This window comes from Chlamydotis macqueenii, chromosome 7 (genome assembly GCF_036417535.1).
Source record: "Chlamydotis macqueenii isolate bChlMac1 chromosome 7, bChlMac1.mat, whole genome shotgun sequence".
In the NCBI taxonomy this organism is placed as follows: domain Eukaryota; kingdom Metazoa; phylum Chordata; class Aves; order Otidiformes; family Otididae; genus Chlamydotis; species Chlamydotis macqueenii.
The window spans coordinates 12,580,012-12,594,857 of NC_141562.1; the positions used below are offsets into that span (position 1 = coordinate 12,580,012).

General features: G+C 35.9%; 1 protein-coding gene across 1 annotated transcript in view; it reads right to left on the reverse strand.

Annotated features, from left to right (window-relative positions):
* The window catches only part of CTNNA3 (catenin alpha 3), a 475,445-nt gene that overhangs the window by 127,172 nt on the left and 333,427 nt on the right, over window positions 1-14,846 (reverse strand). Inside the window, exon 10 of the mRNA XM_086752374.1 lies at window positions 10,432-10,588. Coding sequence (XP_086608500.1) covers window positions 10,432-10,588 — 157 coding nt within the window. The remainder of the gene's footprint in view (window positions 1-10,431; window positions 10,589-14,846) is intronic.

Genomic DNA, 14,846 nt, shown 5'->3' on the forward strand with positions numbered 1-14,846 from the left:
GCCTTTGTGGGCTTCAGCAAAGGAAAGAAATTCTAGGACACAGTTAAATCTAGCTATAATGGTAGAGACCTCTGATGGTCACAGGCCATCTCCACAGATGGACTTCATTCTCCTACTGCACACAGCAGAGTACTTCAAGCTAAAGACAAACATACTCACTTATTACATTTGATATGGCATGAACTCATTTTCTGCTTTTTATGATCCTTTTTTTTTTTTTAATGGTAAACAGTCCTGTTTTGTTTTCCTTTAGGGGTTAATAAAAAAGCAACCATAGCTAATAGAAACAATCCCACCAAGTGCTGGGTCCATATAATACACATCTGCTCAATTACAACAGTCACAGGTAAAGTCCAACTACCATAAACTGAGTAATTAAAATTAGAGATGAGAGCGCTTTACCCACAGTAATTCAATCACACACATACAAACGCACAAACATGCAATCATTCCTACAATTGCAGTGATGCACGACTGGAAGTGAAGAGCCTTAACGGCATTATTCATGGCTTTGGTGAGTTCATAGTACTTTGTAACAGTAATACAATAGCAAAGTTGCTGCAAAGATCTGACGTAGTGAAGTTTGACATGTTTCAACAGTCCTTACTTTCCCTACAGTAAAACTATTTACTAACAGATATAGGTAGGAAATAAGTTAACTCCTTCAGTGATGCTCCTTGAAATTTTCTGGGTGGTCTCTATGCAAGTTTTTCTGTAATGCAAGGAAGACTTCACTCAGAAGACTTGCTCCTCTAATGCAAGAGTTGTTGCTTGCAGACAAATTTTTATATTACAAAAAAAAGTCCAAGAGAAAGATATAATTCCAAAGGCAAAAGGCAAAACTCCCAACACAATGAAATAATACACTAACCTGATTAGACCAAATTACATCCAACACTTTATACATGGCAAAGAACAGTGACCAGTAAAGCATAAAACGCTCTGCCTGGAGAAGCACCTGAACTGCAATAACCTCAGACTAGTACCATCCTTAATGCAGGCTTACTGTAGGTGTTCAGAAAGATGAAAGCTAACATGCATTCCTAAATCACTGAATAAAACCACAATAAAGCACATCTGAAAAAAAATGCAGAGATGTCACAGGCTGTTTCTGTTTGCAAGTGGTTCCACTAAATTAGCAGACAAAGCATTAAAGTTTTACAGCCTTACAATGCACTAGAATGTTGCACAAGTTTTTTGTGGGTTTTGCTTTTTTTTTTTTTTTTTTTTTTTTTTAATGAGAATGGGAGTGTAGGGATGAAGCAGATTACAGAAGTTTTAGAAGATAAACTTCAAAGGGAAGTAATGAGAAGATTTTGAGGTGTGATGGGAAGGAAATGGTAAATTTGCAGTGGAAATACACAGTACTATGGAACTTAAGAGATTTAGGAATAAAAGGAGAAGAAATCACATATAAAATGGTTTCTAAACTTTGACATGCTAACACCTTGTATATAACCTTTCAAAAAATTTAACTGAAATTTCCAGTGGAATATAAGAAGAAAAGGGTGAACAGGACTTTATAGAGCTGGAGTAATATTTTTCAAAAGGCATCTAGAAAATGTAGGGATTTTCTTTCACTAAACTTTCAATACAGTTTCAGGACTTGTGAATGTTCTACTATTTACCTCTATCTACACATTTACAATGACCTTAATTATAAAAAGCACCTCTACAAAGAGCTCTTGCAACGTCTAGGCTCATACTTGTAGCAACTTTTTACACGCAAAAATCCCAGCTGATCATCAAAGCAGAGATAAGAGGGAAGACTGATCACCAGAGTTTTTGGCAAGGTTAGTATCACAGCTCAGCAAGACTGATGTTATCAGTATAAGGCAATAACTAGTTTTACAAGTTAAAGAGTGTGCAGGAAGGCATGACATACAAAGAGCTGCAAAATCTATCGTATCTAATCTCCATTCCCCTTCCAGTTGTCTCCTATCCAGAATTTGTCACCCAATTCAAACCAATGGGGCAGCAAGTAGTTCTTTTAAACAGCCAACCCTTCTGGCAATGTACCTGGGGAAAAGAATATCAGTTACTACATAAAATAAAATCAGCATGCCTCAGTCACTCCAGATAAAAGAAGCACAAAACTATTTTAAAACTTGTTAACGAATAGACATCAGAAATGAACACTCTGAACAGGTAAGTTGTTTTCCCTTATATTAACTGACTTGTTTATTGTATATCTTTCTCTACTGTGTGACCAACTTATTTATGTAACTCTATTATTTAACAATTCCTGCAATTATGAAATAACTGATATATAACAAAAAAATTAATAAATCATTCAGTGTGATTCCAGCACAACATGACCCCAACACAAAGAGTAATCAGGGTTTTAACATCTCCTTCCCCCTCAACCCTCAATCCATCAGCATAAGAGTGCCTGAAGCTGGAACAATGACAGCAATTTTAGTTTGGATGCCAATTTCATTGCAGATCTGTTTTGATCAGTGTGACTCATCACACAGATCCTAAAAGAACCGTGACCTCTGGTCAGCAGACAGAAAGAACATGGAGCAGGACAGGGTGAATTACACTAATTACCTCTGGTGCTCAGCATCTTTCTCTCCCAAAATGTCATCAATTAAGTTAAATCTTAAGCTATTTTCACCGTGAAGTTTGCTGCTTCTGTTTCAAATACGAAAAAGATATTTTATACTAAAAAATGAAGCTTTTTCTTCCACTCAAATGTAACTAAAAGATGTTACTATCCCCTTCACATCTTGGCCTGTTTTCATCCTCAGACTGTAATGGCTAGTATAAATTATTGTTTCATATGATCTGAGTTCCCAGAAAAAAAAAAAAAGAAAAAAAAGCAGCACTGGATAGACTATGACACAATCCTGGAAAAATGAACACGATGAGATTAAAAGGATAGGCAGCATAAAGAAAGAGATTTCTTAAGAACACCTTTATACAGAATGTGACACTGGATAATGAAGAACAACGGTTCAACAGTACAGTAACTGCTGTAGGGCAGAATTAAGGAAGAATGTGTGATATTCGGAGAATATTTCAAAAACTGGAAACATAGTTGCATATAATTCTATGTTAGGGATGTGAAAAGTCAGAGGAACTAAAAGGATAGTATGATTTTTTTCAAAAAATAAAGTTAATTCAAAGTCATTCTGAAGAAGTATAGGAAAAATTTGCTTTTATTGTATGAGATTGGATAGTGCTAGGCATCTCCAGCTACTAGAAGATCAAGAGGAGAATTCATAAAATTTTGTATTAGTCTAATATCAACAAACTTTTTCCTATATTCAGGAAAAAAAAAGACTAAATCATCCAGAAGAACAAGTGATGCTCTCCCAAATATCTATAAATGAGCATCTCTCTGCCTACTGAGCACAGAAGGAAAAAAGGGAGATTAAATTTAGGAAATGCATTCAGCTGTAGATTAAAAAAAAAAAATAAGTGCTCACTAGAATTTGTAAAAAAAAAAAAATTACCTACTTAAGAATTGCTTTTGTTAAGAACAGAGGTTATGATTCATAAGAAAGACTGGCTTGATTTTAAATCAGAGGGAACTATATGGAAAGACTATGACTCCATAACTTGAGTTCTCTTAAGGGTAAACTGGTAAGATTAACAGAACTGCTTAGTGAAATCAATTCATGAGTCTAGTGGAAGAAGAGAGGAAAGAACTGTACCAAACTTAAATCAACAAACTTCTGCAACAAATCATAAACCAGAAATTAATAGAAAGCCTACAAGGAACACACAAAATGCAGGCAGATAGAGTTGAGACACCGCAGCCCATCTCACACAGCTCTTCCAAAAAATAGCACTTAAAAACCAGATAGCTTAGAGAAGAAAATTACCAAACAGAAATTGAGCTGCTACAAAATTCAGTCAACAATGAGTCTAACGATCCAGGAGGTTTCTGCCAGGGACCTCTAACCAAGGTTTTCAACAACTCTGATTTCGTACTACACAGAAATAATAAAGCACTGTTCCCCCCGCTGTCCCCCACAGTGCTTCAGCAATACCAGACTGAAACCCAAGCCTAGGAAGAATAATCACATGGGCACTTCAGAGCTTCCAAAATTATATGCATTTCAGCAAACACACATGACTACATTCTTAAGTAAGAAGGCAGTCTGCTTTTTCTACTATAAAAAAGGGTACACTTTCTGACTTATACACATCATAAATTTCACCACAACGTAACTACTGCATTACTACAAGGCATCCACACAGAAAGTCCTAACTCCAGTCATTACCATTAGCTTAGAAAAGCCATGCAATAATTCACAGAGCTCAAATTTATATAGTTATGTCTAACTGCATATGTGTGTGTGTGAACATACAGGAACAAAGATATGAGTGTACACATATGCACACATAGATACACTTTTTCTGATTCGTTTTAGTAGTGTCGTGGTTGAGAGTTTAAAGAGGCAGAGAGCTCCCCTTCCTACTTCTCAACGAATGTGTACACAACCGAAAAATGAAACATGAAATATCTTTTTTTGAAGACCTATGCATTTAATAATTGCGTTCAGTTTTTATAAGCACCATATTACTGATTTTTTCCATATCTATGAAATTATATGTAAATTAAATCAATCTCTTTTCAAGGTACAAATACCATACCTTTCGTATTATTTTGAACTTTGTCATCTTTTATATAATCATAAAAACCTTTATGAAAATACATTTACATGAATCCACTTTACTCACTCTAACTCACTGCATTCTCCTTTCTGTGACGCACCTGAGAGAAGGGAATGGTCAACCAGATTACTCTTAGCTATTATTACAATAGATAAATAACTTTTTAAGTGTTGTATTGCTTAAACTTTGTTGTACAATAAGACCAAAGGAAAAAAAAATGATGTGGATCATGTAAAACTGAAGAAGTTTCAAATGAAATTTCTGTAGGAAATTTGAAGTTTGTCCTGCTCTGCACAAGATGCTGTAGTAGATCTCCAGAGTTGTCTTCTAATGTTTTTTATTCTTGGACTCTATTCTCCTATTTTGCCATTTTGGACATGCTACACTAAAGACTAATAAAGTTCACCTGACAATCTGCTTCCTAATCAACTATTGACCATCTCTTCCAAGTTCAGAAACTGCCTTAGCAGCAGGGGCTTCAGATCCAAAGCTGTAATGTTAGGAAAGAAGTGAAGCTGCATATTTCTGCATACTTGCTCCCTCTGTGTTATCAGTAAATTACTTCCTTAGAACTGGGCCTTTGGAAAAAAACAACATAAGGTCAGTTTCTTTTTTTTGGTAGCAAAACAAGTGGCTCCCCAGCTCTTGCTTTTGCTGGGGCCACAAGACCATCTGGACCCACGAAAACTGCTTTCTCCAACAGTTGTTTGGTAACATTCTATCTGTTGCTGCTTTCCATGAATTAAAAGCAGTTTCTGACGGCACAGGTTCATATTGAAGGTTAACTTGTGTTCTAACACTGTAGCATCTCATTGTATCCCATTATGCTTGGAAAGACTTAACATATTCTGGGGTTCCAAAGGAAGGATTAAGAGACTGGAAATAGATTTCTAGCCTGCACGGTTTCAGACTGCTAGAGAGTTCCTTGCACACTCCATATGTGGAGTGTGCTCTTCTCAACCCTATTCAGAGGGACAGCTGTTTCCCTGTATCTCCTCTGAAGGTCTGTACACTACATTGGCCCAAGAGCATAACAGGAGGGTGCACAATGACTCCTCTTGCCAGCAGTAACTGGTTCATGGCAATTCTTCAGTTAAAAAATTATTTCCTTTTGCCTTCTCAAGTAAGCTTGAACGATCTTTAGTCCTACCACAGAACTTCCTTAGCTGTCTCAGAAATCTTCATCTATTTGCTCAAGACAGCTCAATTTCTGTAAGGAGCTGAATTGGGGAGGGCACCTCTGTAATACTTTGCTGCATACCCTTCTGTTCACAATACTAAAAATGTGAGTAAGATTGAATCTTCTCCAGGTTCTATCGAAGATGGATCTGCAGAAGTCCACATCTACCACTATCAGTTTTAGCAGTGGAAACTGCACAATGAAGTTAGACAAACCCTTACCTGAGGCAAACATTTAAGTCATTCCACTCACTATCACTCCATTAAGTAAAATGGGAAGTAACAGAATTTCTGTCAGAGAAACAACAAAATGCACAACAGGCAAAACCACCTCAAAGTCTAACAACTTATTACCCATTATTTGGAATTCATTTACCTTTTAAAAAGTGGTTCAATTTAAAGTATTGATGAGATTACAAGAGTCAAAATGCACTTTAGTCAAGGAGGTATTGGAAAGGGCAGAGAGCAGAGACATCATTAGACTAGGAACAAAACAGGAAAGGGTGTATGTTATTTGCATACAGGTCATGAAGAAGAGGAGAATTTATTCACACACGAGGAGGGATGAGAAAAGACATGAAAGAAATCTATTTATGAAAAAGTCAACTTTGAAAATTTAGGAGCAAATAAAAGGATTTAAGTATAGGGATACTATAAACACGACAGATCAAAACTCAAAGTATGGAAGGCTGGAGAGAAGCCTTTTGGTTCAGTAGAGGAAATAATAATAGTTTGGCCAAGGACACTGAGAAGAGGACAGAAAAGCAACATAGGGGTCTGCCAATCAAGCTCTTCAAGAAGACATCAGAATGGAAAAACACAGGTCCTGAGAATTCTGTATATATACACACACACTTTTAATGCCTTTCTTACCTATAGTCCTTGTAGAAATTCAGTTAACTCTTGGACTAAAAGATCAAACTCTATTCTTACTTGTTTTCTAACATGTAATGATGTTAAATATTTACAAATTGCAATTACACACCATCATCACGAGATGAAAACACAAAGGAAGGATATACTTACTTTTCAATTTTTCCATCTATATCCAAAAAGAGTATTCATGTAATTTTGAATAAGAGGTATTAAAAAAACACAAAAGAATCAGCATTAGAAAATGAACCTCATGAACTGTGTTTTCAGTCTAATTGTATCAGGAAAGAGACAGTAGTCTGTTTACAAGAGCAGAATTGAGGCTAAAACTTAAGATTTACCAATATAAACAAAATTACAAGGATATGCGAACTATTTTTCTAGAAATTCATGCATGAAATGCAACAGCACATTCCAGTTTACTTACACGAATCTAAAAACTTATCATCATGATAAACGGATGACAGTATTTGTTAAACCTAATGTCAGTGGGTTATAAAGATTAATACCCATATTCTTCCTTGCATAAATTAACTATCCAGAACTGCTAAGTGGAGACTGATTCTCTGTTCATAGGAGGTATAACAGAACTATGAACAATAGTATCACCATTTATAATATTTCATAATTGCAATGACATTTTCTATACAATTTATCAGCTCTTGCTTTCCTTTATAAGGAAAAGACCATCATTTAAACTGGCTATTTGCAATCAGACCTCTTTTTCACTTGTAAAGACCTGATTTAATCTCTTCTTTTGTCTTCTGTAGTGCTAGTTTTCCTTTGAACACAGTATCATATATAAATAAACATAAAGAATAAAACATAACTGAAACAAAAAAAAAAATCCAGTTTAATGAGGATAGGTGAATCTGAAAAGGAGAGATCAGTACACTCAGAAAAATAATAGCAGTATTAGCACATACGGTAAATGTCACTTATCAGCACCTTAAAAAAAAAAAACAAACAACAAAACAAAAAACACCAAAAAAGCCACCCAAACTTTCTAAAGCTCACAATTCGCCCTTTTTGATCTGCCACAGAATTCTCCTTCCTCTATTGCTACATCAGAGAAGTACATGTTTCATAACAGAGACACACAGTTTTCCCGTAAGCATACGTTTTGTTTCAGCATCCCCACAAGTGGCTTGCACAGAGTCACAAGGAGATCTTTCCACTGGGAGCTCAGTTCCACCCCATCCTCTCAGCTACACCTCCCTTATTCAGCTTACTTCAAGGACACAAACATAAAATCCAGATTCAAGAAACACAGGGACTAATCCACTTGCTACTGAACTCTGCACAAAGCTTCTGCATTGACTTTAATGGGAGTTATGTTGTACCTTAACAATGTCCACAGGAGAAATGCAGTTAAAAAGTACTGAATTCACCCTCCAAATCATCAGTAACCTAGAATAACTCACATTAGTAACATAATCTGATAGATGACTTGCCATCCAATGCTTAAGTGGCACTGTGTGAAAAGCAGATACATAATGTAAACTATTAAATAGGTTTTCCCAGCTCTTATCATGTTTGGGAAGTAGAATTTGTATCTGGTACAAAAAACTGACCTATCAATCAACTGGAGAGGCAGTTTAAAATCAATTTCTAAGTAGGCAATTCTGTTGTGTGATTTAGAATTCTGAATCATCAGAACTACTAGGAAAGGTGTGTTTACTGTATTTACAAAAAAACATACTATATTTTTTAATAGGATTTTAACACTACAGTACTAATCACTTCCCTTGCCAACCTGGAAGATGCAGTCAGGGCTGCAAACTCAGCTATTCAACTCAAATGTGAGTACCTGACACTCTGAGACAGCATAGTGTCAATTTTGAATGCAGTATGTTACCTAAAAAACATTCCCCCCGCAATATGCCCATGTTGAAATGTGCTGTAGAATACTATTTTCTGTAGAAAAAAACAAATCCATTATAAATCCATAAATAAAATATGAAATACATCAAAAAGACAGGAGTCTACTTTGAAGAGAGCAGCTGCCCACTGACAGATTCTCCACCCCCCTCCCTCCCCCAAATATTATTGGAATGTCTAACTTTATTGTTCAAGCCAAGGAAATTTTGACAAAATATCTGAAAAGTTCCATTTTAATGAATCACAGCTGTGTATTCAAAAAATAAATGTTTAGCTCCATGAATTTGAAAGAAGAATTTTAAAACTCAGGAGTATTCACAGCAGGTCGAAGAGATTCATGTATTAATTGACTTGTTTCTTCCCTCTATTTACAACTCTAGTAATACCCACAGAAATTCCAGTTTCAGTCGAACAGGAACAATTTGCAACCTCCCAGATCCTATAAGCAATAAAACGTTCATAATTGGCTCCCATTGAAGGCTAACTTACACATGGGAGAAAAAAAAATAATCCTCCAGTTACATTTTTTGTACTAAGATGCTGAGATACATGTATCAGAGTAGCTCAATAAATAACCAGCTTGTACTATCTGCACTAAATTCTTCTACATTCGGACCTAAATCACTTGCTAGGTATAACAACTGACCACTGTAAAAAAAGAACCACCAGGCTCAGATGGAAAGTCTGTATCCAGCACTGGCAGACCCAGAAAGGGCCCGAACAGCCATCTCCGCTTACAGTTTTTGCATTGTAATATCCACCCCTGATCACAAGAAAAAACACCATTCAGTTATGGGAACTCCAGCAGCTTTCAGTTACTACAGTAAAGGTGGTGTTTTTGAAGATATACAAGTAAGCTTTAGAGCAATGACTATACAAGCTAAGTTCCCTTTTAGACAATAGTCCACCCTCATGTTCAATAAGCAAAGAATAATCTGGGAAAATGAACTTAGTTCCGACTTCACTTTCAATGTTTCAAACTACTGACATTTGCAGAACTATTCATGTTCTCTATTGCTGCATAAACCAAATAATCCTACCAAATGGAATTAAGCCCAGTGGAAAAGCTTAGAGAAAAATGGGCAAGCTCAGGGCCCGCTGGCCGTAAGGAGTTAAATCACATTTCATTTAGATGAGACAAGTTATTCCTTCCTGTCCATTTAACACTAACTTAAGAGAATTCAAAAACACAGAATTGGAATCTTTAAACTGCAGGAAGTAAAACAACTGTTTTCTATCTTCTGTTTAAACGTTGAAGACACTCACTGCTTCAGTAAATACTATTTACTGCTATCAAAGGTCTCTTCAGTGAAGAGATTTATAAGTACATTTTGCTTGACAAATATTTTTAACTGAAAATTCTGGAAATGATACAGTGCATTCTTCTGTTTTATGAGGTGCTTTTAAATACATCAACTTGAAAAAGCAGCCCACATGGTTTCTCATTTCTGCATCTATCATAGGAATTACTGTGGAACCAAATTCCACAGTAACTGGAACACAGCGCATTGTAAGAATCTCCTGTTTTACGAGTATGCACACTGATAGGTACTTCCTTTCTAGAAGGAGACTTCTTACAGCTGCAGAGAAGATTTTGAAACTTAGAGTTAAATGAACCCGTTAGCATGGATAAACGTACTTACTGTAACACAGCCAGTCTGCTTCACACACCTACAGTTTGCTCAAATAACTTCCACTCGGCTGTACGTTGTGCTGAGTAGAAATCTCTACTGTGTGGGGGACATTTTAAACAGACGCAACAGCTTGACAAAACCTTACACAAGCTATCTTCCATTGGTTTCCTTTCTAATGTTATAAAAAGTTTTCAAAGCATATAAAAGAATATTCAGATTCCAAAAATTACCATACCTGACACAGCAAGAAAATCATCAATACTTGTTATGTCATCCACAGCTTCAGTAAGAATATGGATGTGATTCTCCCATGTACTCCTATACATCTCCATGTTGTTTTTCACAACTTGACTTTTTGGTCTGGCAGCAAGAGCTAAAGCAGCATTAATAACCTGTATGAAAAAAAAAATACAAAACCCAAGAGTTAAATCATTATGTCCTCAGAAATAAAATGTTATGTTTTACTTAAAATTGCAGAGCAGTATTTCTGTTCTCTAAGCAAAAGCATTGCTCAGCTTTTCTTTCTGTTCTTGGCATGAATACCAGTCAGATACTGCTTAGGCTAATTTTAATTCTAGCTTAATAAATAAGGACACTAATGGAATAGACTAGCAAAAATCCCAGTGTTTTATTTTTAGTTGCAGAGTTCATGTAATTCCAGTTTGCCATAAGGCACACACTTACCAGTATGGCATACACCACCTCAGTTTTGAGTTTAAACTCTTCAATGACTATTATCACAGAGCTTATTACGGAGTATCTTCACTAATCTACCACTAGAGGAGGCACTATCAGCCTCTGTCACATAAAAGTAGAAGGTTTTGCCAGGACAAGAGATATCTCTTCCCGCATCAGTGGCGTGGGATGTAACACATACTACATCTACACAAAAGCAGCAGACCGACATTTCTAAATCAGTTAGGCCTAAAAGCAGTAACTATGTTCACACGCAGAGGGTAGATTTTCCATCTCTCTCAGGAAAGACTAACTGAAGACGAAAATACTGGATCGTTAAGTGATTACTTCCATAGATACCTATTCAACCAGTTAATGAGCTAGAAAGGTTTTTTCCTAACCAGGCTTTTTGTTGCTGTTGTATCTATAAGTATTGTATCAATTAAACTAATACATATCCCAGGTAGAAACTGAACATTAACCTTACAATAACTGGCTTTTTCCTTCTCTATATTGTTTATTTATCAATGGGAGAATGGTTTTAAGAAGACAAAATACCATATAAAGCAAAAACAAAATAGAAGAATAAGAACAGTACACCATAGTAATCCCAAGTCCTCACAGTACACATTCACATTCTCAATACCACACCACTGTAATCAAGTCACTGCATCAAAGAATAAGAACTAGGAAATTCTTCATCCTAACTCCACCTGATGTTTCTTTACAATAACATCAATGCTCTTGATCCTGTTCTGGATCATAAGCTAAATTTGTAATTGGTTTTGTTTGGCTGGTATTTTTACACATCACAGGAGTTTACACAGCTGGTAAAATTTAAATAATGACTTACTAAAATTTGTGCTCTCATAGTGGAGGAACATACACACTTAGGCTTTCACAAGAATTCTGCTGGGATTGAGTCTTTCTACTAATGATTTTTATAAGAACAGACTACATGCTTATTGCTTTAACAGGCAGTTGGAGAAGGAGGAGAGGATGCAACTACAGTGAAGAAAAGGGTGAGATTTCTTCACCAACTCCGTAAGTGATCTAAAAATTAGAATTCTGCCTTATAAGTACAAACATAAAAGCATCCCCTTCTCCAGCGAGAAAAAAAATTACCAATTGGCAAAACAAATTTAGAACTGGAACCAACTGGACAGGTAGCAGCAAAAATGCATCTGCATTTACACTCCATCAGTTAATAAATGCAAGTCCACCATGCCAACTGGTCACAAAAAATAAGGTACTGTCAGAGAAACCAACAATCCAAGAAGTATAAAAAGAAGAAATATCGGGGGGGGGGGGGGGAAGCAGTATCACACCAGCATATCAGAATGATTTACTACATATTTCTGTAAGACAGGAATGGAATTATCTTAAAGTTGTTACTTAATTTTAAATAATAACTTAAACACTTTTAAATTGTTGTCTGAATGTAAACCATTAGGAGCCGCACCATCTCAAAATTACTATTTAATTAGTGATCTACACTGCACAACCTTCCTATTTTGACCTTTCACAACATCTGCAAAGTTACACAGAAAACCACAAAACACACTGAGTAAAGCTGCAGTTGTCATCTTCCCATTTTCCAGATTATTAAGACCAAAATTATTTAATTCATTACCTTCAACTTTTTGACAATCAATTTTGCATTCATATATACAGTATAGCGCCATGCAACTACCTACCTTAAAGAACATGCTTTCAAACTACTCATCTTCAGAAAAGAATTAAAAATTTTAGTAAAGAACCAAAGTAAAGAATCAAGTTAATTCTGATTAAATGCAAAAAGTGCATGCTGTAGGAAAAAACTGGTCAACTGTTGATCAATTACAGTCTGAAAGTTCAGAGTCTGATCAGTACTTTTTTAAAGCTGCACAGCCTGTTGTTTTAAAAAATCTGATTATAACAATAATTATCATAACTTGATCTATACCTCTGATAATATGGAACCTTCTTTAAAATAAAAAATAAAAATAAAAACCATCTCAAAAACCATCACTGTCAGCTATGGTTTCAGCAGTTCGCCTATGAAAAAATCTTTTAAAACAGTCTAGCTGTTTGTTTTTTCTTTTTTTTAATGCAACTGCCAGGACATATGTATCATTAAAATACTGATTGCACAGACTGTGCCTTACATTTTAGTTTGTAAATAACATCCTCTCCTCCAATAAAGTGCAAGAAAGAATCACAGTAACTTTCAGAGAGATTAGAAGAGAAGTTCTCCCAAATGAATGCTGAGTGCAGCTTGGAGCACTCCTAAAAATCACACATAGTTTCCAATATTTGAAAAATAGCAATAGCACAGCAATACTGACACAGATTAAAAGGTTGATCATTTATATTTCATCAGAAGGCAGAAAATAAGCCACCAGGGACTCTGAAGCCCTATTCAAAGGCATCAAGAAAGGTGCCTATCTCACAGGCATAAGCAAACTATCTTAATAAACCCTCTGCCTACATTCCCACATGCACTATTCATTTGCAGCATCACTTCTTTGGGAACAAAGGGTCTCTTCCTGAAGACATTTATTTATGACCTCATAACCAATTGCTTCTGGCTCCTCAAGTACATCAACAGACCACTCAAGCTGCTGAAGGCTTAAGTTTTCATTTACGTACATTGCTTCTACTGAAGGCTCTGCAAGCGCGTGTTTTTTGGGTTTGTTTTTTTTTTTTGTTTGTTTTTGTTTTGGGTTTTTTTTCAGAGTTAAAGCAAGAAATTTATGAGCTTATTAGGGTTCATTTTTATGAAGATAAGTGTTCGGCATTTTGTTACAGCACTACCTTTGGCTATGCTACAGCCAGTCTCAACTGACTTCCAATTTCACCAGTAACAAACTACTTCCTTCGTTTATTAAAACAAACACTTAAAATTCAAAAGATGCAACTGTAAGCAGTTTATGAACTACACTTCAGATGGCCTTTTCAATTTTGTTACCGTAAGCCTCAGAATCTGTGGCGATGGAGTCCACTGCTTAAGGTTTCTATTGGATTGAAGGTGCTTCAGCAACAGGAAAAAAAATCAAGTTTTTATTTGCTAAGACAGTTTTATTTCTAAACTGTAAGGAAGTGCAGACTGTGGCTATTCCAAGTGACTTGGTAAAAAACTGTAATAAAAAATCCTGCACATGCACAAATGAACAGACAAACTAAATGAGGAAAGGCCTCCACTACCATTTCCCTGTCCTTCACCCTCTTTAAAACCGACGGAGCTTTCACGTCCTAAGCACTGTTCTCCTAAGTGTAGACTAGAGGCACAAGGCCTTCTTGTTAATGACTAATTTTAATCCACATACATGGAAAATTAGGAAGAAAATATGGTGCCTCAAGACTTGCACACAGACCATGTTTTTAAAATAATTCTGCATTTAGTACTTCAGGAGCATCATTTCTGGTAACAGAACATATGATCTTTCAGCTCCTCACAGAACCTTCTGCGGAAAAAAAGCAACCCTATCAAGTTTCACAGAATAACAGAATAGTTTTGGTTGGAAGGGATCTTTAAAGGTCATCAGCTCAGTGCCCAAACCTCTTTGGTTGACAGGCAATGCTGCCCGTGATGCTCTTTCTACATGAAGTTTAGAAAACAAAACCAAAAAATCCAGTGTAGTAATAGCGTACTTTCATGTATTTTTTTTTTAAATAATATTAGCAGTTTAACCATTCTAGGAATTAATAGAAAACCCTGTTTCCCTTGCCCTTGACACAAGACTCAGTGATTGTTTTTCAACAGTATAAGCCTTACTGATAACCATTCACACTTATGTAATTTGTTCTACTCTACCTTAAGGTCTGTTTTCATCAGCCAGTACACAATACATCATGAGAAAAAGAGGAAGAATTTCAATAAAAACACAGAACAAGAACTTTTTAACATTCTTACTATTGGGTGCTTGTTAACTATGCCAAAATTATACCCAGAAAATGTGCAACATAACAACAGTATAATGTCAGTGTACACAC